The 26,422-nt window shown below is 45.0% G+C and overlaps 1 protein-coding gene across 1 annotated transcript in view; it reads left to right on the top strand.

Annotated features, from left to right (window-relative positions):
* LOC144791845 (putative cation-transporting ATPase 13A4) overlaps positions 1–26,422 on the top strand; it is a 366,292-nt gene that overhangs the window by 226,127 nt on the left and 113,743 nt on the right. Inside the window, exon 21 of the mRNA XM_078666630.1 lies at positions 24,781–24,860. Within this exon, the coding sequence (XP_078522756.1) occupies positions 24,781–24,860 (80 nt within the window). The remainder of the gene's footprint in view (positions 1–24,780; positions 24,861–26,422) is intronic.

Genomic DNA, 26,422 nt, shown 5'->3' with positions numbered 1-26,422 from the left:
TCGCTCCAGGCAAACTTCCTCAGGAAGTCTATGGTGAGGAATAGGATTATGCTAGAGTGAGTATGTTGTCTCTGACCACCTATCAAAGTCATTACTCTCCAAATGCCTGTCAAAGTCATACATCATCAAGACGCCTGTGGTAGGGAACATCATAATGCTAGAGAGAGCCTGTTCACTCTGTCCTCCGGTGAACGTGAGCCTCCCTCCAGTCATACATCATCAAGAAGCCTGCAATTAGGAACAGGATAATGCCAGAGTGAGTCTGTGGTCTCTGCCCTCCTGTAAAGGTCATACATCATCAAGAAGCCAGAGGAGAGGAACAGAATAATGCTAGTAAGTGTATTCAGCACCTGTCCTCCTTTCAAGGCCATACATCATGAATAGGCCCATGGTGAGGAAAAGTGAGGAAAAGAGTGTGTCTGTGGTGTCTGTCCCTGGTTAAGAACATACATCTTCCAGAAGACCCTCCGGTCCATGGAGTTTCCTCTGCAGCCGACTCTCTTGTAACAGCTGATTCATTACTTTCGATAATTGTCATGGTCAACCCTCAAAAGCTGCAGTGTGTCATCTCTGGTGAATGGAAAATGAGCGCAAAAAGAACTTGGGTGAGTGCTTGCAATGTTCAGCACTCCGTCCATCATCCCCTTTGGTTATGCTTTGTTTGCCCTAAGTTGGCAGGGTATGCCCAGATGTGGGTCCCTTGCTCACTTTGCCACTGGACTCAAGCTAGCCTGGCTGATGACGGCTGATTAGCCAGAAATCGGTCCAGGATGCTTGTTTCTGGTCCAGGGAAGACATGGCTTGGCAGTTCGGGCTGGACTGTTCCCATGAGGCACAGGGTCAGACTGATTTGCATATGGCCATGTCTGAACTGGGCTGGCGGAGTGAGCTAAAGATGGATGATGGATTAAACCCAGATCAGTTGACTGGGGGTGAATGTTTGATTGGTTCAGATGCTCCGTCCATCACCACCCCATTTTGTACCGCTTTGTTCGCTTTAACCATTCCTTGACCACCAATGACTGGAATAGGCAAACTATGGGGGTCATTAGGATGGCGGATGGACTTTGTCCGTCCGCCATCCTGTCGTGGGCAGGGACCGTCCGCCATAAGGGTGGAGGTCCCGTGCCTCGAATTAGGATGCACCCGCCACAGTGGCGGGTGCATCCAGCATTTTTAACATTGCGCCGGGCGGTGCTGAAAGCACTGTCCGCCGCAATGCCAAAAATGCATGTTGTGCGTTTCAAAGCACAACATGACAGGCACCTGCCTGCCAGGGTATGCTCAGACGTGAGTCCCTTGCTCACTTTGCCACTGGATTGAAGCAAGCCTGGCTGAAGACGGCTGTAGTGCCAGAAACCGGTCACAGGAAGCTTGTTTCCGGTCCAGGGAAGGCATGGCTTGGCAGGTCGGTCTGGACTGTTCCCATGAGACACAGGGTCAGACTGATTTGCATGTGGCCATGTCTGAACTGGGCTGGCGGAGTGAGCTAAAGAATGATGATGGAATACACCCAGATCAGTTGACTGGGGGTGAGTGCTTGCAATGTTCAACACTCTGTCCATCATCCCCTTTGGTTTTGCTTTGTTCACCCTACGATGGCAGGGTAAGACAAGACGTGGGTCCCTTGCTCACTTTGCCAATGGACTCAAGCTAGCCTGGCTGATGATGGTTGATTAGCCAGAAACCAGTCCCAGGATGCTTGTTTCCGGTCCAGGAAGACATGGCTTGACAGTTCGGGCTGGACTGTTCCCATGAGGCACAGGGTCAGACTGATTTGCATATGGCCATGGCTGAGCTGGGGTGGTGGAGTTAGCTAAATAATGATGATGGATTAAACCCAGATCAGTTGACTGGGTGTGAGTGCTTACAATGTTCAACACTCTGTCCATCATCCCCTTGGTTTCGCTTTGTTCACCCTAAGTTGGCAAGGTATGCCCAGACATGGGTCCCTTGCTCACTTTGCCACTGGACTGAAGCTAGCCTGGCTGATGACGGCTTATTAGCCAGAAACCGGTCCCAGGATGCTTTTTTCTGGTCCAGGGAAGACATAGCTTGGTAGTTCGGGCTGGACTGTTCCCATGAGGCACAGGGTCAGACTGATTTGCATATGGCCAAGTCTGAACTAGGGTGGCAGAGTGGGCTAAAGAATGATGATGGATTAAACCCAGATCAGTTGACTGGGTGAGTGCTTGCAATGTTCAGCACTCCGTCCATCATCCCCTTTGGTTTTGAATGGAAAATTAACATCCTAAACTATAGTGCATCATTCTAAGTAAAAAACAAAGCCCCTACCCACGCCCCCCACAAAAGTGGAAGAATGTAAGGCATTGGAAATGGTAATGTTGATTTTTGTATTAGCAAGCACATTTATTGTAGCACTGGGAGAATGGGCAGCAGTAGAGATGAAGGTCTTAGCCCATTGTCCTCTCCAAGATCACCATCAGAGCATTGACAGAGCCCACCATTAGACATGAATGTACATGGTTCACCACATCATCACCACTCCAACCAATTTCTTATCACCTCAGGTCCCTTCTCCCCCCCCCCCCAGGAATAATCACGAATAACGCATTGAAGGGCACCTGACAGTGGTTGATCCATGGGTTTATGGAGCTGGTTCAGGTGTGTCAAACACAGTTCATTAAATTGTGTAACTCTGGCCCCTGGATCAAGTTGTGACTTGGGCCCTAACAATAATCTAGTGAAAGGGCTTCTTTGTGGATGGTGAGTTTGTGTTTGTGCTTGTGTGGATGAGTGAGCGTGTGAATAATAAAAATAAATGGTTGGACGATTGCTCGGATAAGTGAGCCCATTAGTGAATGAGGAAATCATCTGGGAGTGCAGAGATGTATGAATTCATGGAGGGGTCGATGAATGACCAAGTGAGTGCATGGGTGGATTGCTTCATAAAGAAATTAGTGCTTTGTTTGATAAATACGTGAGCGGAGAGATCAAGAAACAGGGTTGTATGACACTATAGGTGAATGGAACTTATTTGAAGTGTTTATGTAGTCTTGAAGCTTGGCTTGCCAATAACAGAATAATATTTTCCCTGTTTCTTATGTCGTCCACATGTATAATTCCAAGTAATGAGTGGTGTTTGCAAATAAATACACAAACCTACCTTCATGTCATGGATGCCAGGGTCAGAACTGCCATCTAAGGATGATCACAATGTGCTAATAATCCTCACCATTCTGCTGGAGTTGGCCAAACGTGGGCACCCTTACATCATGGGTGTCCACATGTTGCCAAGAATCAAAAGCATTATGACATGTAATGTACACATTCACAGCACTGATGTCCATAATATTTTAAGAATAGCAAGCATTCTGCTGAGCCCAACATATCTTCAGAAAGGGGTGCTGTCATGCCAAGGGAGCATGCTAAGAGTTACAACTCATAATGCCCCAAAGCCACCTTATGCTCGAGACAGGCAGGGGTCATGAGATACTATTAGTAGATTAATATATGAGTGAGATCATTGGCAGGTGGGGTGAGTTAAGGCTTAAATATGGAGGCAAAAGGGATGCTAAGGTACAGGTCAAGTAGTACTGATGCTGCACTCATCTCAAAAGACCATGAGCCTCTGTCATTGCCTCATACAAATCCCTGCATATACAGAGGCTTGATGAGAGGTAAGAATACAGAGTGCTGTGGACACAAGCACACAACGCCAGGCAGCACTCTGTACAGGAGAGCACCATGGATCCTGCTTTGGTGACAGAGTCAAAGGCTTGAGTCCATTCAGGCTAAGGCCACCTCCAAGAAGTCTCTACACATCAGCATAATTTCCCTTTACAAGAGAGATTGCAAGGATCTTCACCTAATTAGCCTCAGACTACAGGAGACCTTCTACTATTAGAAGGTATGGATGTGCTTCTAGCAGACTCTGAGCCAGGAGCGTGTGCATTCCCCAAGACCACAAGGCAAAAATCTCAGACAATCCCAGTGCAGGACACATTCTCAGGGATATTCCCCAAGACACCACAAGGCAAGAGTCTCTTCAGCCAGTCCCAAAGCAGGACACAATCTTGCATGCATTCCACAAGATACCACAAGGTAAGAGTCTTCTCACCCACTTCCAGTGCAGGGTACAATCTCATGTGCATTCTTTAAGATACCCCAAGACAAGAGTCTCCTCACCCAATCCCAGTGCAAGGTTCAATCTCTTGTACATTCTCCAAGACACCAATAGGCAAAAGACTCCTCAGCCCATACCAGTGCAGGGTACAACCTTGTGTGCATTCCCCAAGACTCCACATGGCAAGAGTCCCCTCAACCAATCCCAGTGCAAGGTTCAATCTCTTGTGCACTCTCCAAGACACCAATAGACAAGAGACTCCTCAGCCAATAGCAGTGCCGGGTACAATCTTTGACTTCCACAAGATACCACAAGGCAAGAGTCATCATCCAATCCCAGTGCAGGGTACAATCTTGTGTGTATTCCTCAAGACACCACAAGGCAAGAGTCACCTCAGCCAATCCCAGTGCCGGGTACAATCTCTTGCGTAAAAGGCACAAGTCTCCTTGGCCAATCCCAGCGCAGACCCCAATCTGTGAGTTCCACAAGCCATTCACAGGGGATGCTTGTGTGTAAGCTGAAGCTCACAGGTTTGAATCCTGCCACATCATCAAAATACTTTATTCGGGCTGTTTGTCCATAAAAGTACATAGATACATTCAATATAGTACAATTAATAGAAACACAGAAAAACAGAAAGAAAAAACATTGTACTATAACATGACATTAAGAAAAATACATCAATAATCATTTTAAAAGAGCATTTAGTGTAATACTCAGAAACCATACTAAAACTTTAGAGATGCATTATTTACGATAAATTAAAAGCTTTATACATCAAGCCCCTAAAAAATAAAGCCAATGATATATTGTTTAGAGTTAAACTTATACATCACTTTAAAATACACAAATAAAGACAAAAAACATTCTGTTTCAGCACATTGCTAATTATTGAAAAAAGAGATAGAGAGGGACTCAGTGAGGGGACCAGCCATGCTATTCACTCTAATGCCTTACTTCTAATAGACCGACTCCAGAGGAGATACCTAGATACCGCACAATCAACTGTCTGCACAGAATCTGTGCGTAAAAATCATGTGGCAACCTCTAATCGACGACATCCTAGTTGTTTGCACAAAGGGATAATCCATGCTTTCCTTAGGTGAATATAGCCCAGACAGAAGAAAACAAAGGGGCAGATTTACAAGCATGTGCTGCCAGTACGTCACTTTTTATGACGCCCTGGGAGCGCATTTCACTGCCGCATATTTAGAAGGACAGGATTTACAAGGACAGGAAAAGTCACCTTGCGTGGCTTTTCTTCTCCTTGTAAAAACGGCCCCTTCACACGCAGCACTTTGCGTGAAAGGGGCATTCCATGGGTGTTGCTGTGGGTGTTCTCACTTAACACCGATGGAACCTGACACATTTCCAGAATTACGAGGCTTCGTAAACCTGGAAATGCGTCAGTAAGCAACGCCACCCGTAGGGTGGGGTAGCAAGGCTCAATGAGGAGAAATGTTTTAATTTCTCCTCATTTTTTTCCTCGTTCATGGCGTACTGCATTCTACAGCACGCATTGAAAGAGGTAAATGCCTGTAGTGATTGTTTTTGTGCAGGAAGGGGAACCTTGCACAAAAACAATCTCTCCATAATGCAGGCTTCCTTGCACCATGGTGCAAGGGTGCCTGCGCATGGCAGCTGTTTGTGTGCCAGCGCAGGGCAGAGCACAGGAATGCAACCTATCATTGTAGATATGTTGCGTTCCTGTGCTCTGAAGGTGACACAGCGTGGCGCAGCCAAAGGGCATGCGGTGCTGCGCTGGGGCACCTTCTTGTAAATCTGCCCCAAAGTGTGCTAATGAGTGCTTATTAGTGTGAATGATTCCATTTTGTTAAAATGGACATTTATGGTAGGGTGCCATAGCAAAATTTAAGGAAACATGTCTTAGCATTTAACAGATTGATAACATCCACACAAGACTTGAACTGATAATCGGGTTTAATATTGAAAAAGAGAGAAGTAAGGGACCCCTCAGACACCTTCCTTAATCCATTGTGATAAACAAAAACCTAGAATGTATCCTTAAGTGTGGTCTTGGATAAATAGGCTGTAGAAGGCGAGGATAAGCAATAATCCCCTAGACCAATTTCTACTAACAGCTTATGGACATCGACTGGCCACTTGGATTTGGCTCCTCTGTCCAGTGACACCACCTCCTCCCGGGCTCTGCGACAGTCCTCCAGATCTCTGTTGGATGTTCTTCTTCTTGAGTACATTTTTTGTTAAACCAAGAACATTTGTGATTTAAACAGGCCCTAATTGGCTTGTAGGCTGGGGTAAAACATTTACCTAGAGTTTCAAATAGATCCTCATTGATCAGGGTTATCCTTGTGGACCAGGGGTGGTCCCTATGGTTGTCACAGCTTAGCCCATCTAGGTCCATCAATGCTTCCCTCAGGGACCCGTTCATTCAATCCCTTAAATAAGGGTCATCAAATACACATCCTCATTTGTCCCTGCGCCTACCATTAGATGGTAATAAATTAGAAGCAAGTGATATATGAACATCTCTCATATTGTGGAAGAGGACCTTCAATGTACAAAAAGCACATTATGATCGTTGTCATCCCTGATAATAATCTTAAAATCAACCAGATTCCCCCATAACTGGACAGGTATTAAAACATAACCTATTCTGCTTGAGAGTCGTGTGCGATTAAAGGTGTCCGTAGCATTGGGGTCCCATACCCAATGACCATTACATGCTCTCAGACAATAAGTTAAAGTAAAGGAGAAGAACTGATACGCAGCTCGAGTCCAGCGCTTTACTTGAGCAATATCAAGGACGGATATCCTCTCCTCCTCATCCTCTTCACTTATTGGCGACTGATTGCCCATATTGGAGGGCTCATATGTTGCATTACAGTCACCCACAAAAATAGCAGTATCGTGAAAAAGATCCTCGATCACCTTTGTCCCCACCCCCTCCTTTGGCCATCCTGTTGTAGATATTATAGAAATAGTAAGTTTGGATGTCAGTGCTAGTAAGAGTTATACCCATATTGTCATGTGAATTTGGGGGAGAGAGTTTATTACAGCATTAATGGATATTTTAGCCTGGAAAACAAGACCACCAGAAGGGCATCCCTTTCCAGTTCTAGTTGCTGGTACATGATAAGTCGGGGAATCATTGGCCCAGGTTTCTTGAAAAAGGTAAGTATCAAAGTGATCTATAAAAACTCCCCCAAACTCAATCACCCAGATTACCCTTAAGCCCTGCAACATTCTAAGAAAGCATATTAAAAGCAGTAGAGGTACAATTGGTGGGTTTGGGAAAATAATAACTGGGCCAAAAAGAGAAGAAGGGGAAACCAGAATTGTAGTTCCATCAGCTAAAAATAATGGTCCTGGATCAGGACAGTTGTCCCCATTGTTGCAAGTGAGGTATAGACACTTCAGTCAATCTACCCTTGATATGCTCAAAGGCTTAGCCTGCTCGTAGTGGCTTCCCTTTGATGGAGGAAATAAGCGACAATGCGTTGGGGGGTTACATTTGACGGGATCGTTGGTGCCGCAGCTAGACGATGCCTCAATTCCATGTTCACAAGACCCTCAATCAGGTACTTGAGCCTAAGATATTAAAAAGCACCAGAGGGGTTGGGTGAAACCAAAGTTGCTTTGCGTCAAGAATATCGAGTGAACAATCAAATAACATTGGTGGATAGATCATATCTGAAAGATAAACTTATTTAAGAGAGATACAGTTTCCTCATGGGCAAATCAGGTAACGTAGGAACTTTGTTATGTTATGTTATATAACTTATAGACCGCGCAGCTGCCCCTGCAAAGGGGCGTCCGGCGTGAAAGCAGTCAGAAGGAGAGGACCACCAGAGGCGGTATAGGAACCTACAGTGAAGGGAGGAGGTGAGTCTTAGATGCCTTACAGAATGCCAAATAATTGTTTAGGCTGCGAATAGACAGTTGAAGAGAGTTCCAAAGTTTGGCCGCCAGTGTGCAGAAGGTCATGCAAATAAAGGCGGTTGGCGTATTCCTTGCCAGGGGCACTCTGGCTACATCAGGGGGTCCCCTGTGTATATCTCTCTGGGAGGCAAAAGCATAAGACTCATTCTGTCCATTCTGTCTTCCATGTTCAGGTTTCAAGAATGTTTGGGTATTCACTGGGGGCAGAACTTGGGCCAAACAAGGCAGGCAAAATGCAGGTTATGAGGCCAATGATAAAGTGCTAGGTACGCAGGGGCTACAAGTAGGTGTAGAATAGTTATTATCCGTATGATTTTTTGCACTGTTCCTCTCATTAATGAGAGTTATCCAAGCAGAAGGCGGGGCTGATAGAGGGGTTTTAGACCTTGTTATCCCTAACAATAATCTTAGCTCTTCAAGTTGAGCAGTTAGAGATGCTACCTGGGACGTCAAATCAGAGAGCTCAGATTGCAAAGTATGTATCGTGTTAAGCGTGTGACTACTCTTGCTGCCAGTAGATATATTTGTGTTGTTATTGGCTAAATTGGTGGAGAGGACATGAGATGGCGGCGGTGCCGAGAGCCCCCAACTTTAGGTGGATTCATAGGCAGTTCCAGATGCGTAGCAAGAGAGGCCGATGGTACAAATCTGTTGGTGCGTACTATTAGTAGGGACAGTGGGATTGGTATTTTCTTAGCAGTGGGGGATTTGGAAGAACGGGGGAAGTGAACCGCGATAGCAACAACAAGGGTGGGACTATCCGGGGTTGAAATGGAATTTGGACAAGCCTATGGGGTTGGAATTGTTTTGCCTTTGTTTTTCCACTTCTTTTGAAAAATGGAAGGAACTTTATTCAAAACCATAGATAAATGAGTAGGAGGTCCTCAGCCCTCCCCCAAAAGTGACTCCACTTCCTCAATTGAAGTCTCAATATCCTTTAGAGTAACTTTGTTTGCTTCTTTGTTTGTTGCAATTGGGGAAGCTAAATAATAATAAATCCTCATTTGTAAAGCGCACAATCACCCGCAAGGGTCTCTAGGCGCCATCGGGAAGATTAAGCAAGCTATTGCCCAGAGTCATATGGTGCTGGGCTAATCTGCTGCCAGAGCCGGGGATTGAACCGTGAACCCCAGATTCCTGAGTCAGTCGCCCTAGCTGCGGCGCCACACCTCTTCCATGGATTTTGACTATCTTCCCTGTAGAGAGTCCATTGCTTTCTATTTTCTCATTTCCTGTTTGTGTAGCCCCTGCAAGTGTCTATTATGAGGTGCTCGATGGAATTACAAAAAGTAAACCAGTAAAAAGGAGAGGAAGCTCCTCAACGCAAGTAAAATAACACCCTCCAAGAAACATGAACAAGCATTTGCAATGCAATAGGTCTCGCATTTGCAAGAGTTTGAGCTATTGGCATTGTAAAGGACAATGCTTTTATTTATGTATTTTGAAAATGTGCAAGCGGTGCTCATAGTCCTTGCTTACAAGAAGCAAGGCTAGCAGTAAATGCGCCTCTTTTACTGCCAGCCTTGCTTCTATAAGTACAAAGTGCGTATTTACACACCGTTTGCAATTTTTCAAAACACATAAATAAAAGGCGTTGTCATTTACAATGCCAATAGCTCAAACTCTTGCAAATGCGAGACATATTGCATTGCAAATGCTTGTTAATTGTGATTCCACAGGTTGACCTGGAATTTACCCTGCATGTAAAAATGTGTCAGGTACACTTTTGGAAGTCCTTGATTCTTGCACCCTCTGTGTTTGTAGTGTAAGGCAAGGCAGGGTTTGGGGCTGTAGTCAATATGGAAACTCACTTGGTACGCTGGAAACAACCACAAGGCAGACATCTGGGTTTGCCTTGGCAGACTTGGTTAGCTATTGACAAAGCAGTGACGGTAGCACTTGAAGACTGACAGAGTCTGTTCCTTCCAGCCCTAGAACAATCCCGTTTTACTCTGTATTACATCAACAAATCTTTCATATTGCCTCAACTACTTTCATTTTTTCTTGCACCAATGCCTCTCAACCTTCAGAAGCCTTGCAGACTCCTAAAAGCACAGCCCACCCACCAGAGATGAAGGTGTGCAATAAAGAACTACTTTACGCTGGCTCTGTGGGAATAAATAAATATAAGATGTAGTTGGTTCTTTGAAAGTGAGAAGAGTCAACAGTGTCATGTGTTATGTCCTTGTTTTCACCAGTGCTCTTGTGTGTCTACTGCACCCTGGGCTCTCTGATTTTCTGTGAGAAAAGGAGCTTACCCATAAGACTACCCTCAGTACTTTTCGCAAATATGGAGAAACATTTTTAAACAAAATAGGTAAACTGCACCCCAAAGGAAAGAAAAACTAGTGGTACACTTTCTTAGCAGCAGGCAGTTTAACCCTCTGCGCTGCCTTAGGATGAGTCAAACTTTCCACTACAGAAACCTCCAGTCTGTTTGCAGGAAGCTGATTAAAGAGGGGGCTTCTCTTGCCATTTTAATTGATGTCTGGAAGTTGCTGGAGGGCAGGAACGAAACTGAATGTGCGGTGGGAGCGCACGAGACGCCGTGAGCGTGCCCATTGGCTGTCCCTGCGCAGGCTGTGGATGGCCAGAGAAGACACGCCGTCTATCCGCGCTGAGGCTCTGAGCCTGAATCCGAGGCCGAAGTGTCCTTGAGCGGCCGCCTGGGCAGAGAGGTAAATTGAGCACCCTGTGAGCTCTGGGGACACGCTACCGGGCATCGCGCTGAAGTATGCAGCCGCGGTGGGCAGTAGGAGTTCCTGCAGGGCGGTGACGTGGGGAGAGGGAGGGGCAGGGGCGGGGGTAGTAATGTATGGATTACGGAGTTTAACAGGTAAGTAAACATATAAATAAATAAAACGAATTTCGTTGCGCGCACTGCATCACCAAATGCGATGCAGTGCGCACAACGAAATTCGTTTTATTTATTTATATGTTTACTTACCTGTTAAACTCCATAATCCATACATTACTAGCCCCCACCCTGCCCCTACCCCTCCCCACGTCACCGCCCTGCAGGAACTCCTACTGCCGACCGCGGCTGGAAGTATGGCGTAACGGTAAGGAATGCAGGGAGGGAGTAGCTGTATGGAGGGGCGACAGGGGCTAAAAGGTTCTGCCGCGATCCCTACATCCTGGTGGGGAAAGGAAACAAAGTCTGTAGTCCTAGAAGAAAATGGTGGGCATCGGCAGATGGCGCAGGGCTGTCTGACACTGTAGGTGGTGCAGTGACTGATGGGGATTGGAGAGGAGCGACCTGGTGAGATATGCAGAAGGATATGTGACAGTAGGAGGAAGCGCTCGCCTGTGTGTAGAGTGTGTTTGCAAGCAAGAGCGAGATGGAAGGGAGAGAGTGCTTGTAAAATATGAGATTTTGCATGATTAACCTGGTAAGATAAGACCTAAATTGAAACAGAAACTACTAAATAAAAGTTTTTTTTTAACTTACCTTCCGTCGCCCCTGTTTACGTGTTTTTGAGGGTATACACCCGTTACAACGCATCTTTTACTCCGCACTACCATTACAACGCGACTTTTACTCCGCATACCATTACAACGCATTGCGCTGGGGGGCGCTCTAGGATAGGGAATAAGTATAATTTACTATCCAACACCTTCCCTAGGGTCCACGGGGACTGGAGTTAGAATAGTAAATTATACTTACCACTATCCAGCACCCCAAAGCGCTATGCGTTGTAATGGTATGCGTTGTAAAAGTCGCGTTGTAACGGTATGCGGAGTAAAAGTATGCGGAGTAACATGGTACATCCGTTTTTGAGAGTTGTCCGCCAGCCATACCTTCACTCTAAGCACAGAAGTAGGTGCCTGCTTTGGCTTTGGGGGGGGCTACTTAGTGCACGGTGATCGGGAATCACTTAAGTCGGTACCTAATTGTGCCATGGGGTACTTCTGAGTACACACTCAATCGGAGCATACGAATGATTTTTGAAGGATGTCAAAAATTTCAATGACAATGAAGTCTAAATCCGTTTTCCAAGCGAATAATTATTTAAACACCACTTTAAAAAAAAAAAAACTAAACGCTACCTTTTCCAGCCACAAAACAAAATAACCCCACGAATCCTGTTGTACATGAAGAGTGTGTCTGCAAGTGGCCGTTCTGAAAACAAGGGAGTTTAGCATTGCGGTTTAGGAAGGCGGCATACGGCAGTGCTGCATGACATAAGCAGCGCTAGTAAAGGAATTTAAAAAAAGGGTGGAAAGCAACGTTAATAAAAAAAGAAGCTGTGCGCTTGTAACGGAATAATAAACGTTAAGCCAATAGTCTGGGTTTGTTGTAGGTGTAATGTTATTTGTTGTGTAATATATCTAGATGAATGGACAGAAGCAGCAAAAAAATTGTTGGGCGGCACACTATGCTAAGCACACATTTCTAGCTTGCGTTTTAAGCCACGCCCTTTATTACAGAGGTCACACCCCTATGAGAGACCCCCGTTTTGTATCTCACTTAAAAAGAGGGGTAGGGCTGTGCCAAGGTCAGTGAAATGTGATGCCTCGGATAGGTGGAACGAACTGGAGGCTGGTCAATCGCATGTGAAACCGCTACCTCTGAAAAGTGGGTAAAGAAACGGGGCAGTGTTAGTAAGGCCAGGCCGGCCCTTTGCAATGTGGATAGGGCAGTTAGGGCTGGAGCAGTGTCACTTACTGGGGGCTCCCTTGAGGTATTGGAATCCACTAAAACATGAGAGCAAACACCGAGTCTCACCGACAGAGCTGCACTTAGAGCCCAGTTTAGTAGGGCAGTTTACTGTTTACTCTCTGCAGAAATCTGTGCGAACCCTGCAGGAGGTAGGCTCAACTTCCACAAGAACAGGGCAGCTTTCATCTGTCCAAAGTTGATCAATTGGGAACCGACAAGGTTATTAATTACATCATCTGCTACGACAGAGTTTAGAGGCCCAAGGCATTCTGTACGACCCACTATAAAAACGTAATAAGCATTGGATTAGATCTGATCTCTAACATGACTTCTTACTGGATCTCACTGGCTGGCTGCAGTCACACACCCACAGGTCCAGATAACAGGGCGAAAGTTGGCAATAAGAGCTTTTGTCATGAGAGAAAGATACGTACGCCATAAGTGCCATATTTTAAAACATTACGCCAGTGACGAGATGCACCAAAATAAACAAGGGAAAGTGAAAGCTCGCCACGCATGCATTCTGCTGAAAGGCCCCGAGTCGTACGTGAGCATGCACATCGGCTCTCCGGGCGCAAGCTCAAAGACACGCCGTGAGCACATCCGTGATATTAAAAAAATTAAAAAGTATTACTAATCACATTGGTCGCTAAGGGTTTATGATCAAACGCACAATATACCAACCAAGATGAAAACGTCCAAAAACTACCTACCGAAGTTGAATATGTGTTGCTTAACAAGCGCTCTTACACCAGATTCTCTGATGCAAGACAAACAAGTGAAAGCACATCGCTCACCGGGGCTTGAGGACATCCCGAACTGAGCGTGCGTGCACATTAAGAAAGTGAAATTGCATGAGGCTTTGCAAAGACGGAAGGGGGACAGGAGATGTGCACATTGCGTGTCTGTACGTATGCACATCTCCTCAGTAAAAGAGACGCCGTACACGTGCACATTGTGTGTCTGTACGCGTGAGCATCTCCTGTTTCCCTTCCAAAGCCAAGTCGACAACAATAGAATTCGCCAAGGCGAGCAGCGAAAGCGCTGCATCGCTAGGCGAGACCTAAAAAATGGAATGGCACTAGGTGTTAAACCCACTCAGGGTCATACTATTGTTTTGCAGTAATGGCATTTCTGTGCGTGGTTTAACCGCCCAGATCTAGCACAGCAATCAGATGACACAAATCAGTACCATTAACAATTATGGCTAAATTGTATAAAAATAGGGGAAACAACCTTTACAACGCAACTTTTACAACGCACTACCATTACAATGAAACTTTTACAACGCAACGTCCATTACATCGCATGCCACTACAACGCAACCATTACAACGCATGACACTACAAATCATACCACTACAACGCATGTCATTACAATGCATAACATTACAACGCATACCATTACAACGCATAGTAACCTTACACTATCCAACACTTACCCTACTGTTGCACCCCCGGAGTTATAATAGTAATTTTTACCCCTTCACCATCTAACACTTACCCTACTGTTGCACCCCCCTGGAGTTAGAATAGCAATTTTTACCCCTACACTATCCAATACTTACCATACATGCAATGTAATGTTATGCGTTGTAATGGTATGCGATGTAAAGGTAGTATGCGTTGTAAAAATGCGTTGTAAAGGTATGCATTGTAAAAGTATGCGTTGTAGCGTCATACATCCTAAAAATATTACTATTTAGTTTATATTGTCCAACTGGGCAGTAGGAGTATATTTAGGCACAGAGACCAAAATATCTACATATTTTACAAAATGTGTCCTTTCAGACGTTATCCGTAGTTATCTCAAAAGCAGTATAACATATCTTACAGCAAGTTTCTTATCCAGGTTCCTTATTATCAATTTTAAGTTATGATTCTTGGCTCGGTATATAATAGAACTCTATTTTCAGTACAAAATATTAGTTAATTTAGTAGCACCATTAATTCCTAATGTATCAGGAAAGTTCTGCAGAAAGTTATATAATGTATTGAAAATTACTCCTCCTGGGGCTTGTGTTATTTACATATTATCTTCGAGACACTTGGTGAAGTGATACACAAGGGTAGGATGGTTTTGTCTGCTGAATCTGGACTGTGGGGCATATTACCAACAACTAGCGATAATTATCGCTATGTTGGCTTAGCAGCAATATTTTTATCGCCGAGCTGCGGCGATTTTTATCGCAGATAAACCTAAGTATTACCAAGGTTTATCTCCTAAGCGATAAAAATCGGCCGAAATGCATGAATATCGCTGAAAAGTCAGCGATATTCATGCATTACCGAGCTAATGCTCTTAGCCATGTTATCCACCTCCCATTGGATAACATGGCTAAGAACTACTCAGGGCAGGTGTTAGCTTATGGAGATATTCGCGCTTAGCGCGAATATCTCCAAAAGTTGGTAATAGGAGATAGCGATGTTAGCGACTGTTTCCAGTCGCTAACATCTTGGCACGCCCACTTTGCATGTCATTAGTGATAAATATCACTGACATGCAAAGCGGGGCCCAAGATGGTCGCTATCTCCTACTAGCTGTCGCTAACTGGTGTTAGCGACAGCTTGGTAATAGGGAGATAATTTAATCTCCGCTTTCTTGGCTTTTAAAGCCAAAAAATCGGAGATAAACCCCCTTGATAATAGGCCCCAGTGTTATTTATCTGGTGCGATAAATAGCATCTATTACGAGTTTCTGGAGAATGGCATGCAGATTTTGGTGTTTAGTACATCAACAACGCACCATAGGGTAAGTAAATACCATATGCTTTTCCGTTACATTTCTGCAGGTTTGGCCAAAATATAACGAAGGTTGAGGTATTTAATACATCCGATAAGTATCAGATATGTTAAATTCAGCCACACTTATAATTCCGAGCCCTGGTGTGACCAGGGGTTTATGCAGGAGTGGGAAAACAAGAACCCACTCATAATCAGGCCATATGTGTCTCCTTTCAGAGTACTGCATATCCTCAAAGTGATGCATTTCGAGCCAAGCATGCTGGTAGGGGAGAGAAGAACCTTGGACAGCTGCTAGGCATGCTCCTCTGCAGGCTGCAAAATGTCCCTATGTCAGTGCACAGCGCAGAGGCAATGAGGCTGATTTGCACCAGCCGCGGTCCGTGTAGGTAACATCGGTGGGGCTGGGTAGGGGGGGATTTCGAGGGACGATGCTGAGGGGAAATGAATTATTTATTTAATTATCCCTCTGCTTCGCCCCTCGAATTCCCCCGTTACTCGGCCCTACCGCTGTTACCTGCACCGACCGTGGCTGATTTGCACACTCCGTTATATACCTGGAACTAGGGCCTAGATGTAGGTAATAGCAAATTACCGAATGGTAAATACCGAATTTTACCGATTCGGTATTTACTAATCGGTAATTGCTATGTAGGTAAATAATTTGGTAAAAATACCGAATAGGTAAGATTCGGTAATTACCGATTCGGATCAGTATTTGCCATTGATTCCTATCGGCCTTGAAACCCATAGGATTCAATAGCCAATACCGGATCGGTAAAATTACCGATTTTACAAGGGGGACAGGGTGTCACTTTGACACCCTGTTGCACCCCTGTTTCTGGCTTGTGTGCCATGTGACACACATACATGCCCTTAGGGCATGTATGTGTGCCACATGACACAGGTGTACATGCACAGATGTGCATGTAGACTGGAATTCGTTATTCGAATAGTATTCCATGGTAAATAACGATTCGGTAAGGGCCTGTGGCACTGATTACAGTGCCACCTACATATTGATTTACAGAATCAGTAAATTTACCGATTCGGTATTTTACCGATTCTGTAAATTTACCGAATCAGTAAATATACAGATTCTGTAAATAAAATGCCCCCTACATCTCCATTTGCAAATACCGGTCGGTAACGGCCGAAATCGGCCGTTACCGACCGGTATTTGCCGACCTACATCTGGCCCTAGATTCCTACATGGTCCCACACTCATTGCTTCAAGTAGGCCACGGGCTGCTAGGGCTCAGCCCTTGCAAAGCTGGAAAAAAACACAGGGCCCTCTATTTCTATTCCTTGCCATTAGAAGAAAAACAAGCATTGGCATAGCCAATAGGTCTCGCCTTTGGGACCTTATAAGTGTTTAGTTATCCAGCAAATATCCTTGGTGCAACAACATGAAATGTTGCATAACTAAACAATTATAAGGTCCCAAAGGGGGGACCTATTGGATATGCCAATGCGTGTTCTTTTTTGGAAGGGGGTGGGGCTTGTTTGGGGAATGATGCAGTTTGCCTCTTGGGTATCTGGGGTAACAGGCCACCCCCTCCAAGGCCTCACTTCCTTCTCACACAGTGGTTTTGTGTTTGTTAATTGTTAGTTCTAAAGTGAGACATCCGTTTTCTGAAAGCACCACCGTGTTGGGTGAGTGTCTAGCCTGTTGTCCACTACAAAAATAGCACTTTTCAAAATGGCAAATGAAACTGCAACTTATGAGAATGTCCCACTATAAAAAAAAACATTGGCAATGCCAATCAATCTCCTTTAAATATAAGAGAACAGAGAACCCCGCTCTTTTTAGGTGTGGTTTGTGAGTTTGGAATAGGAATGACAATGAATCGACTGATGGTAAAAGCAAGAAGCTCTTGTTGGTGGGTCAAACACAGACAAAGGGGAAACAACAAGCAGAGATTGACAATAAAGTTATACAATTGTGAGCAAAGGTTGGCTCTGGTGATTATGTTCTTCAGTGCTGACTCCCTACAGACAGCTGGTACCGTCTATAGTGAGGCCACAAAAAGGTTTGTACCATCTCACAAGGATTCACATGCGCAGTTTGTGTTTTTAGAGCATTCTGGAAGCACTTGCCTTCTCTCCTACAGTTCTACAAGATAGTAGCAACTGTTTACCAAATTCTATTCCTTTCATCAACCTCAAAATGATGTGAGGATAGTTCCGCTCACTAGGATTCAACTCTTACGACACGCACCTGTTGCTATCACAACCAGACAATCCCACTAGGCTGTACTTTGGGTCTTTTCTCGGGTGATCAGTAGAGTCACTGGAATGTGGCACTACTAAGGCAGTTTTTCATGGGAAACATCCTTTACAACGCGGTGTTTACACCGGGCGACCTTTACGACGCAGCCATTACAACTTGCGCTGGATGGCGCTCTTGCTTAAAGAATAGTTTGATTTTCTATTCCAACACCTTCCCTACTGTACGTGGGCTGGAGTTGGAATAGAAATTAAATTAATCCACAATCCAGCGCCCTCCAACGCAAGTCGTTGTAACGACTTGCGTTGTGAAAACCGTGTTGTAAAGTACCGCGATCAAAATGATCGCGTTGTACTGACGTACATCCGTTTTTCATGCTTTTGTTCTGACATGGGAGGTTTGTACAGGATACTACTATTGTAATGCACAGAATGCCGTTCAGGTGAAGTCTCCGCAGCCATGAAGCCAAAACAAACCTACAGAATTATTAATGCTCATTTACACTGTGAACATACTGAATTGGGTGCCAGAAGCACTGCACAAAGTAAAAAAAAAAAAAATAACCACCCTATTTTCTTTTACATCACTAACCATGAACTTGCTTTCCATCGATTTGTATGAACTAAAAAACCAAGGGGGAAACACTTACCTTTGACAAAGGGTTAACAAAAAAAATATTCGCACTGAACAAGAACATTTCCAGTATTTACTCACAGATAATGCTGCCAAGTTCTAAGTGCAAGTATTTTAAAATTCTGAATGCTCAAACATATATGCTGAACATGATTTAAAAGGTAAAGGGTTTAGTAGTGATGATAGGGCAGGCTGATGTGAAGATCTAGGGGCATATTACCAAGGGCCCTTATAGCTGCTTTAGCGGGACTTTCCCCGCTAAAGCGGCGATAATTTTCTCGCCCAATTACCAAGCTGTCGCTAACAGCAGTTAGCGACAGCTTGTAGGCGATAGCGAGCATTTTGGGCCCCGCTTTGAATGTCTGCGATATTTATCGCTAATGACATGCAAAGTGGGCGTGCCAAAATGTTAGCGACTGGAAACAGTCGCTGCTATCGCTATCGCCTATGATCAACACAGGCGTAGTTTTGGAAATATTCGCGCTAGGCGCGAATATCTCCAAAAGCTAACGCCTGCCCTGACCAGTTCTTAGCCATGTTATCCAATCGGAGGTGGATAACATGGATAAGAGCATTGTCACGCTAATGCGTGAATATCGCTGTATTGACAGCGATATTCACGCATTTTGCCTGATTTTTATCGCTTTTGAGATAAACCTTGCTAATAGCAAGTTATCTCAGCGATAAAAACAGGAGAAGGGCGGCGATAAAAATATTACCGCTAACCCTACTTAGCGACAAATATCGCTGTAGGTTGGTAATATGCCCACTAGAGAGCCTAGTGAGAAAGTTAGTCCTACACTCACATGAACTCTGTAACTGCTCCCAAGCTTAAAAGAAGCACAAGCCTTGTCTCAACCTTATGAGTAACAAGAAGGTCTCCAGATTGCAAAACTATGCTCTCTTACTATACGGTAGTACCTACAACTCGGAGGGGGGCCATTGTAATCTAGATCCAGTCGATATTCGTGTGCTATACATTGACCCTGTTAACCCATTGGCTGTGCAGAACGTTCTAAGAAACGGGCGGGCCGCGTTGGCCAACGGAAGTGCACAGCACTACCGAGGTAGTGCTCGCGAGGACCTTTGGCCGACAGCAGCAGCCAACGGGTTAAACGCAGGGCGCAGTGAATTTGATAAAAAAACTCTGACCATTGCTGCACATGCTCCATCATCCAATAGGTCGCACTTTTGGGACCTTGTAAGTATTTAGCCATGCAGCACATTGTCCTCGGTGCTACACCATCTACTGTTACTTCACGTGCCAAAAAGTTCCTGCTGGAGAAGCATGAAAGTCTAGTAAACAAAAAAAGTAAAAAATGTACATATTAAAAATCGCCAGCTGAAACACAGCTGAATTATGCTAGTGAACACATCGCATTTCCTTTTTTCCTGTTTGTTATGTGACCAAACACCCATTTGATAGCAGGTATACGGTATACTCGAGTCAGGGTACCACGCGGGTGGAAGGCGTCCCCCCACTTATTTTACAGGGTGGACACCGTCCCCCCTGCCTAACAGCTGGACTTCACCTTTTTGGCCTCTCTGGGGCGAGATCGGAGCCACCTTTCATGACTTCACTTCCTGTTGTGACGTCACTTCCGGTGACAGTGTCCCCCCCCCCTTCTTTTTTTAGGACTTGTTCCCTGGGTATACCCCAACTGCCTGGTATTTGTAAATATCAAAGGAATCGCTGGTGGGCTGCCAACTATCAGGGTCGCACTGAGATAGAGAATATGCACGGGCACCAAAATAAAAAATTATCCAAATAGGTCTCGCATTTGGGACCTTAGAAGTAAAAAAAATAACAAACCTGCTGTGATAGATGGAGTTAGGATACAATTGGCTGAGAAAAGTTAGGTAAACCGAGCATTGCGGAAAGGAAGGGGTTACTAACATTTGACTAAAGCCTGCAAATGAGGTGAAATGGTATTGTAACTTTTTGTCCTGGCACTGAACGAAAAATGTTTCTTTTTGTCGGCGGATGTTTACAGCTTCCTTCTTGTGCTCTAATTACTGGGCAGGTTCGGGCTCTGCAGGAGGCCCAGTGATTAGAGCTGCCTTAAAAGTGTCCAGAGGCGTCAGACCGGCTGTCTCAGACCCCCTTGGTTCCTCAGCGAGTCTGTTTCATTTTGCAACATAAATGCATGAAGACAAGGGGGGGGGGGGGAGGAGGGCAGACAAGATTCTTCCAGTTTCTCTTGCAATGTCAGTGAAGAATCTTACCTCCCCCCTTCTCATCGTGCATTTGTGAATTAACAGGCTGGCAGAAGAAATGTTCAGAATGAAACAGACTCCCTGAGTAACCAAGCATTTGCAATGCAATTCGTTTTGCATTTACGCGGGTTTAATCTATTGAGATTGTAAATGACAATCAGGCATATGCATCAAAGTAAATACCGGTCGCAAATGGGCAGATTCGCAGAATTGCTCCCGGTATTTTTGCATTTGGGATGCATCATCCCAAATGCAAAAATCGCAATTTAAGGAATCTCTAAATTGAGATTCCTTAAATTGCGATTGCATTTAAGGAATCCCAAATTGAGATTCCTTAAATGCAATGCATGAAAGTAAAGAAAATAGCGAATTCGCTAATAGGAGGAGCAAATTACCATGAAGTTCAACTTCATGGTAATTTGCTAAAACTTTGAAAAAAACACTTTTGTGCATTTTTCATAGCATCATGTTGCGCACACACATGCCCTTAGGGCAAGTGTGTGTGCAACATATGTGCAGAGATCAATTTCAGGGGCGCAACAGGGTGTCATCTTAACACCCTTGCACCCTTGAAATTGCATGAGCAATTTGTGAGTACCTACTGGTACTCGCTAATTGCTCATGCAATCTCCCATTCATTCCTATGGGCCTGGAGGCCCATAGGAATGAATGGTACAGCATTCTTTAATTGCGACTCGCAATTTGCGAGTAGCAATTAAGGAATGTTTAGGAATCGCTATTTTTATAGCGATTCCTACATGCGTAGGCTTTTGCGATTCCTAAATAGCGATTCCTTAAAAATCGCTACTTAGGAATCGCAAAAGGCTACGTTGATGCATCTGCCAGAATGCGTTTTATTTATGTTTCCAAAAATAGGCATTGTCATTTTGAATGCCAATAGATTAAACTCGCGTAAAAGCGAGACCTATTGCATTGCAGATGCTAGTTTCCCCTGTCCTAATTTCTTTTTCTTTAGTGCAGGAGAGTGGAGGAGGTGTGGCCCCTGGAGGATTTGTTGATTAGGGGCAGTTAAGAGATTCCGAGGCCCCTGCTTGAGTAGCTCTCATATTTTGATGTCCATTCTGTGACTTGTAGTCCCGATTTTATAATGTGTTACGTAGGACTACAAATCCCAGAAAGCAAATTAAAAACGTGGACCTAGTGATCTTTTGACCAGGAACATTGGAAACCTGACAGCTCTGGATTTCTGAAGCGACCACAGCCGGACTAAGCAGATATATATATATTTTCTCGTGCAAGTACACGACTAAAAGTCGGCCTGTCCTATTTTTCTCGTGGAATATTGGCACATGCAATTTTTAGAAATGTAGTTGTGAGTTGTGTGGAAATAGAATGTAAAATGTGCAAGAGGGCTGGACGATTAAAAGAAACGGGCAGTGGGACAATTTGAGATTTCTCAATTTGCCGCAAACACTCTTTCTCCACTGACTACCCCCCCCCCCCTCCCCCTCCTCCCCCCGTGAAAGATTGTGATGGCTGCACAATAGTGTTTTCAAACTTTATTATGGTTAACTTTCGAATAAAAGGCTCAGATTTGCTAACAAGTAGTTCATTGATATACGGAGTAATGTAATTACGATCACATACATCAGCAGTTTACGTCAAAAATTTTAAATGATCAAGTCCCACTGACGGTATGTTGAACACGAACAACGAACGGTTAAGTGCTACAAAAACATGAACCAGCAATTTCTGTGGCACAGGGTGGCCTGTCCTTTCCAAGGGGACCCAGCTGGGAGCGCCGGCTACAGTGGCACCAGTGCGGCTGCAGGCTGGTCATCAGAGGAGTGGGTCACCCACACCTGCCCACACAAATGGGCAGAGGCAGAATACTGTATGGACAATGTGGGCTTTTCTCTCCCCGTGAACAAATTAGGGGTTAAGCTCCATACAGGCTTCGGTATTGACATGCTAATTGCTTAACTGGCTGTTTCTGCATTTACATTGGCGAAAACAGAGGCATCTTGCACAGGAATTCGCGGCACTTGGTGACACCGCCGGTTATTCTTCTTGGGGCAGGAGCCATTGAAAAATCCTTTCAAATGCAGAGAGGGCAAAACTGCAGGCTGATTATCAGAGGACGAGTCACCCGACACCTGAAGGAAGAAGGAGAGGCAAAGCGAGCATAGAGGCATAGCGAGCATACAGGCATAGAGGCATAGCGAGCATAAAGGAGCATAGATGCATAGCGAGCATAGATGCATAGAGGCATAGCGAGCATAGAGGCATAGAGGCATAGCGAGCATAAAGGAGCATAGATGCATAGCGAGCATAGATGCATAGATGCATAGCGGGCATAGATGCATAGAGGCATAGCGAGCATAGAGGCATAGCGAGCATAAAGGAGCATAGATGCATAGCGAGCATAGAGGCATAGCGAGCATAGAGGCATAGAGGCATAGCGAGCATAGAGGAATAGAGGCATAGCGAGCATAGAGGCATAGTGAGCATAAAGGAGCATAGATGCATAGCGAGCATAGAGGCATAGAGGCATAGCGAGCATAGAGGCATAGCGAGCATAAAGGCATAGCGAGCATAAAGGAGCATAGATGCATAACGAGCATAGAGGCATAGCAAGCATAGCGAGCATAGAGGAGCATAGAGGCATAGTGAGCATAGAGGCCTAGGGAGCATAGAGGCATTTCGAAGATCAGGGCCTGGCTTTCAGTGTTTTTTGTTAAGGGCCGTCCCAGGCGACTACTGATAACAATTAGTACAGAAACAGGTAGCCGTGGCCCAGAGACAAAGGCTTGCAGTAAATTGCCTTCTTCAGTCTAAAGGCCACTGTGACTATTAACAAATGCAGTGTGGAACGAAGTGTGTTGTACATTCACTTAAGCCACACAGGGCTCGGGTTTCATGCTCAGCATATTTCAGATGTCTGGCTAAAACAGGGGCGAGTAAACGAAATCTTGTAAATGAGCCGGTGTAATAAGCAAGCACATCAATTCGGAGAAAAATATTAGGATCTATTAGAAATGCAGCCAGTGACTAAATACGATACGCAGCAATCTACAAATGGAGAGGCGGGATTCCATTCACAGGTTGCAGTTTTCGAGACTGTCACGAAGGGGCAATGTTGAGAAGGGCCGGAGAAGAAAATTCAACAGTTTTCCCATTGCGATTTCTCTCAGAAGCAGCCAGCTAGCTCTAATGTTAAAGCATGCCAGCGTTACGCGGCTATTTAGCCAGTAACAATAAATATGTAGTTGAAATTTCGTAGAACCGCACATCGATACCGGACGCGAAAGTAGGGTTCATGTTTAGGAGTGACCGCCCTTACAAAAAGTATTATGTGCCGGAGCTTAAATATGTATTTTCAATTTCCAAAATATTTAATCAGCTGTTAAGCCCCGCGAAACCGCGAACAGTGAGAGAAAAGTGAATGGCTAATGAGCTCCCGCTGCTGCAGGAGGAGAGGCGCGCGCGCCTCGCATGGCAGCAGGGGGGGAGGAGGGTGGCCTGCGTGATTTACTAGCGGGAGCAATAATTGCTACCTTATGGTGGCGTTCGCTCCCGCAAGTTAATCTCCAAACGTGCACTTGCTGCCATTGAAGGCAATGGAACGCGTGCCCGGTTGTCGCTTAAAAAGGGGACCGATGGCATTAGGTCTCCTCTTATGCGGCGCATGCGCGCTGCGTAGGAGAGACCTAAAAACGAGTGTCAGACAGGCAAAGTCGTAGCGGCCATATAGAACTTCTCAAAAGTGGAAGCAATAGTCCTTACCACAGTAACATGATGCAAGATGTAAGATGAACAGGGGATGCCCTACCCCGGTTCTTCCTGGCGCTGATGGGTACAGGATGGGCCCGTCCTTGGCTCAGGCTTTGCCCAGGTGCATCCTGTGCAGCGGTACTCAGACATACTTTAAGTATGTGCACAGATAGAGATGGTTGATTATCCTGCAGGGGATTATGGGACACAAAGTCTCCAGGAATCAGGATAAATGCGACGGCTCATCCCCAGGCAGGATATGTGATGCTGAACTCAGGGGCAACTTCCCTTCATGGTGGGAACAAACAGGCTGCAATTCACACCTTCAGCAGTAATTACTGCAGGTTTTGATCATGTACACTCTTGAAACATCTACGCAGTTTTTTACCCTTCTGAGTTTGATACAATAAGAATAACTGAGGAATTAGATTATTGTTATAGGTGTTATAAACACCTAAGGATGATCCATCGTCTGTAGTAGTTAATATTATAAATGGAAACACTGGGATCCTGTTGTATTGCAAAGAGTAACTTTTTCTCTTTCTTTCAGTTTCTGCTGAATGGAGTCATTTTTGCAAGGATGTCTCCTAGACAGAAAGCAAGCTTGGCTGAGGAACTGATGAAATTAGAGTAAGAAACCTATGTAAAAATGCATGAAGCATGTGGCTGAGTAGTATATATTGACCAGGTATACACACTGGTACTACAGACGTAAGAACAGCATACAAAGACTGCTGTGAGTTAAAAGGAGTTTTATCAAGAGGTGCACAAGAGTGTCACACATCTATTTGTGAGAGGGCACTACGAACATGAATGTGTGCCGCAGGGATGGGGTGACTTCCAGACATGGTCAGAAGCTGTACTTTAGAGAATGTAGTGCCTATTCCACAGAGTGAACATTTTCACTGGTTCTTTTTTTTTAGGTAAATATATTTATTTAGAAAACAGCATGACATATAACAGAGCATTGCATTTACAAAAATGTTTTTTTTTAACTTTAACAATCTGAGAAATAAATTATATGTAATTCACAAAAGGAAAAAGAAAGAGCTTAAGCAAACAAGGGCAATGTGAGATTAGACAATAAGCTTTTGAATAAGAAAGAAAGAGAGGAAAGATGAAGGAGAAGAGAAATTAGAAGGGAGAAGAGATTAAAAGACTATCGGAATAAAATGGACGTATAGCCTTCTAAGTATACAAAATGAAGAAACAGTAAAGACAACTCAGATAATAGCAAATATATGTTATTTAATAGTAAGTGTAGACAAAACTTGTGGAGATAGATTCCAATGTATAGGTTGTACAGTTAGGGTGGGAGGGGAGGGAGCAATCCTCTAGCACTACATGATAGGTAGTTAGTGAGTGGCAACCAGAGGTGGTTACAGTTAACAAATAACTGCATTGAGTCACATTTATAACTATCTAGTCTATGGAGATGACAAACTAGGTTCCACCAACATAGAAGAGTAATAATATCTGTAGAGTTCCAATTAGAGGTAATAACAGAAATAGCTATGGAGATCAAGAGATCAACAAACTTCCCAAGCATGAGAACTTCGAATATAGGGGCCGATTATGATGGCGGACGGACCTGAGTCCGTCCGCCACCATAGAGTAGGAGGGACCGTCCGCAGGGGCAGCGGCGGTCCCTCCGTGCAAATTAGGATGTGACCGCCACCCTGGCGGTCACATCCTGTATTTTTATCATTGCAGCGGGTGCTGCTTGAAGCAGCACCCGCCGCAATGATAAAAATGTAAGTTGTGCATTTGCATGCACAAAGCGGCAGGCACCGCGCGGTGCCTGCCGCTTTGTGCAGGCAAATGCAGGGGGGTACCATAGGTACCCCCCATGTGCACCCCCCATCCCCCCATCACCCCTGGGGGCCCGCAACGGGCCCCCAAACAAAAATCCGTATGCCTTTGCACGGCGGAAATGCCGCTGTGTAAAGGCATGTTCCTCCAGACATCCTAATATGGCTGGCGGTGTCTGATAGACACCACCAGCCATGTTAGTGCTTTTCCACCGCGGACGGGAGGCGACTGCGGCGGAAAAGCTGCTGATCCCCCAGCCATCCTAATCTGGCGGGGGGTCTTTTTCAGTCCGCTTCGGTTTTCCCGCATCCTCCGGGCCGGCGGTGGCTTCCGCCGGCCCGGAGGATGCGGGAAAACCGCCATCATAATTGGGCCCATAG

The sequence above is a fragment of the Lissotriton helveticus genome, chromosome 11 (genome assembly GCF_964261635.1).
Source record: "Lissotriton helveticus chromosome 11, aLisHel1.1, whole genome shotgun sequence".
Taxonomy (NCBI): Eukaryota; Metazoa; Chordata; class Amphibia; order Caudata; family Salamandridae; genus Lissotriton; species Lissotriton helveticus.
The sequence above is the reverse complement of the archived record's forward strand: the minus strand, read 5'-3'. Positions and strand labels throughout refer to the sequence as shown.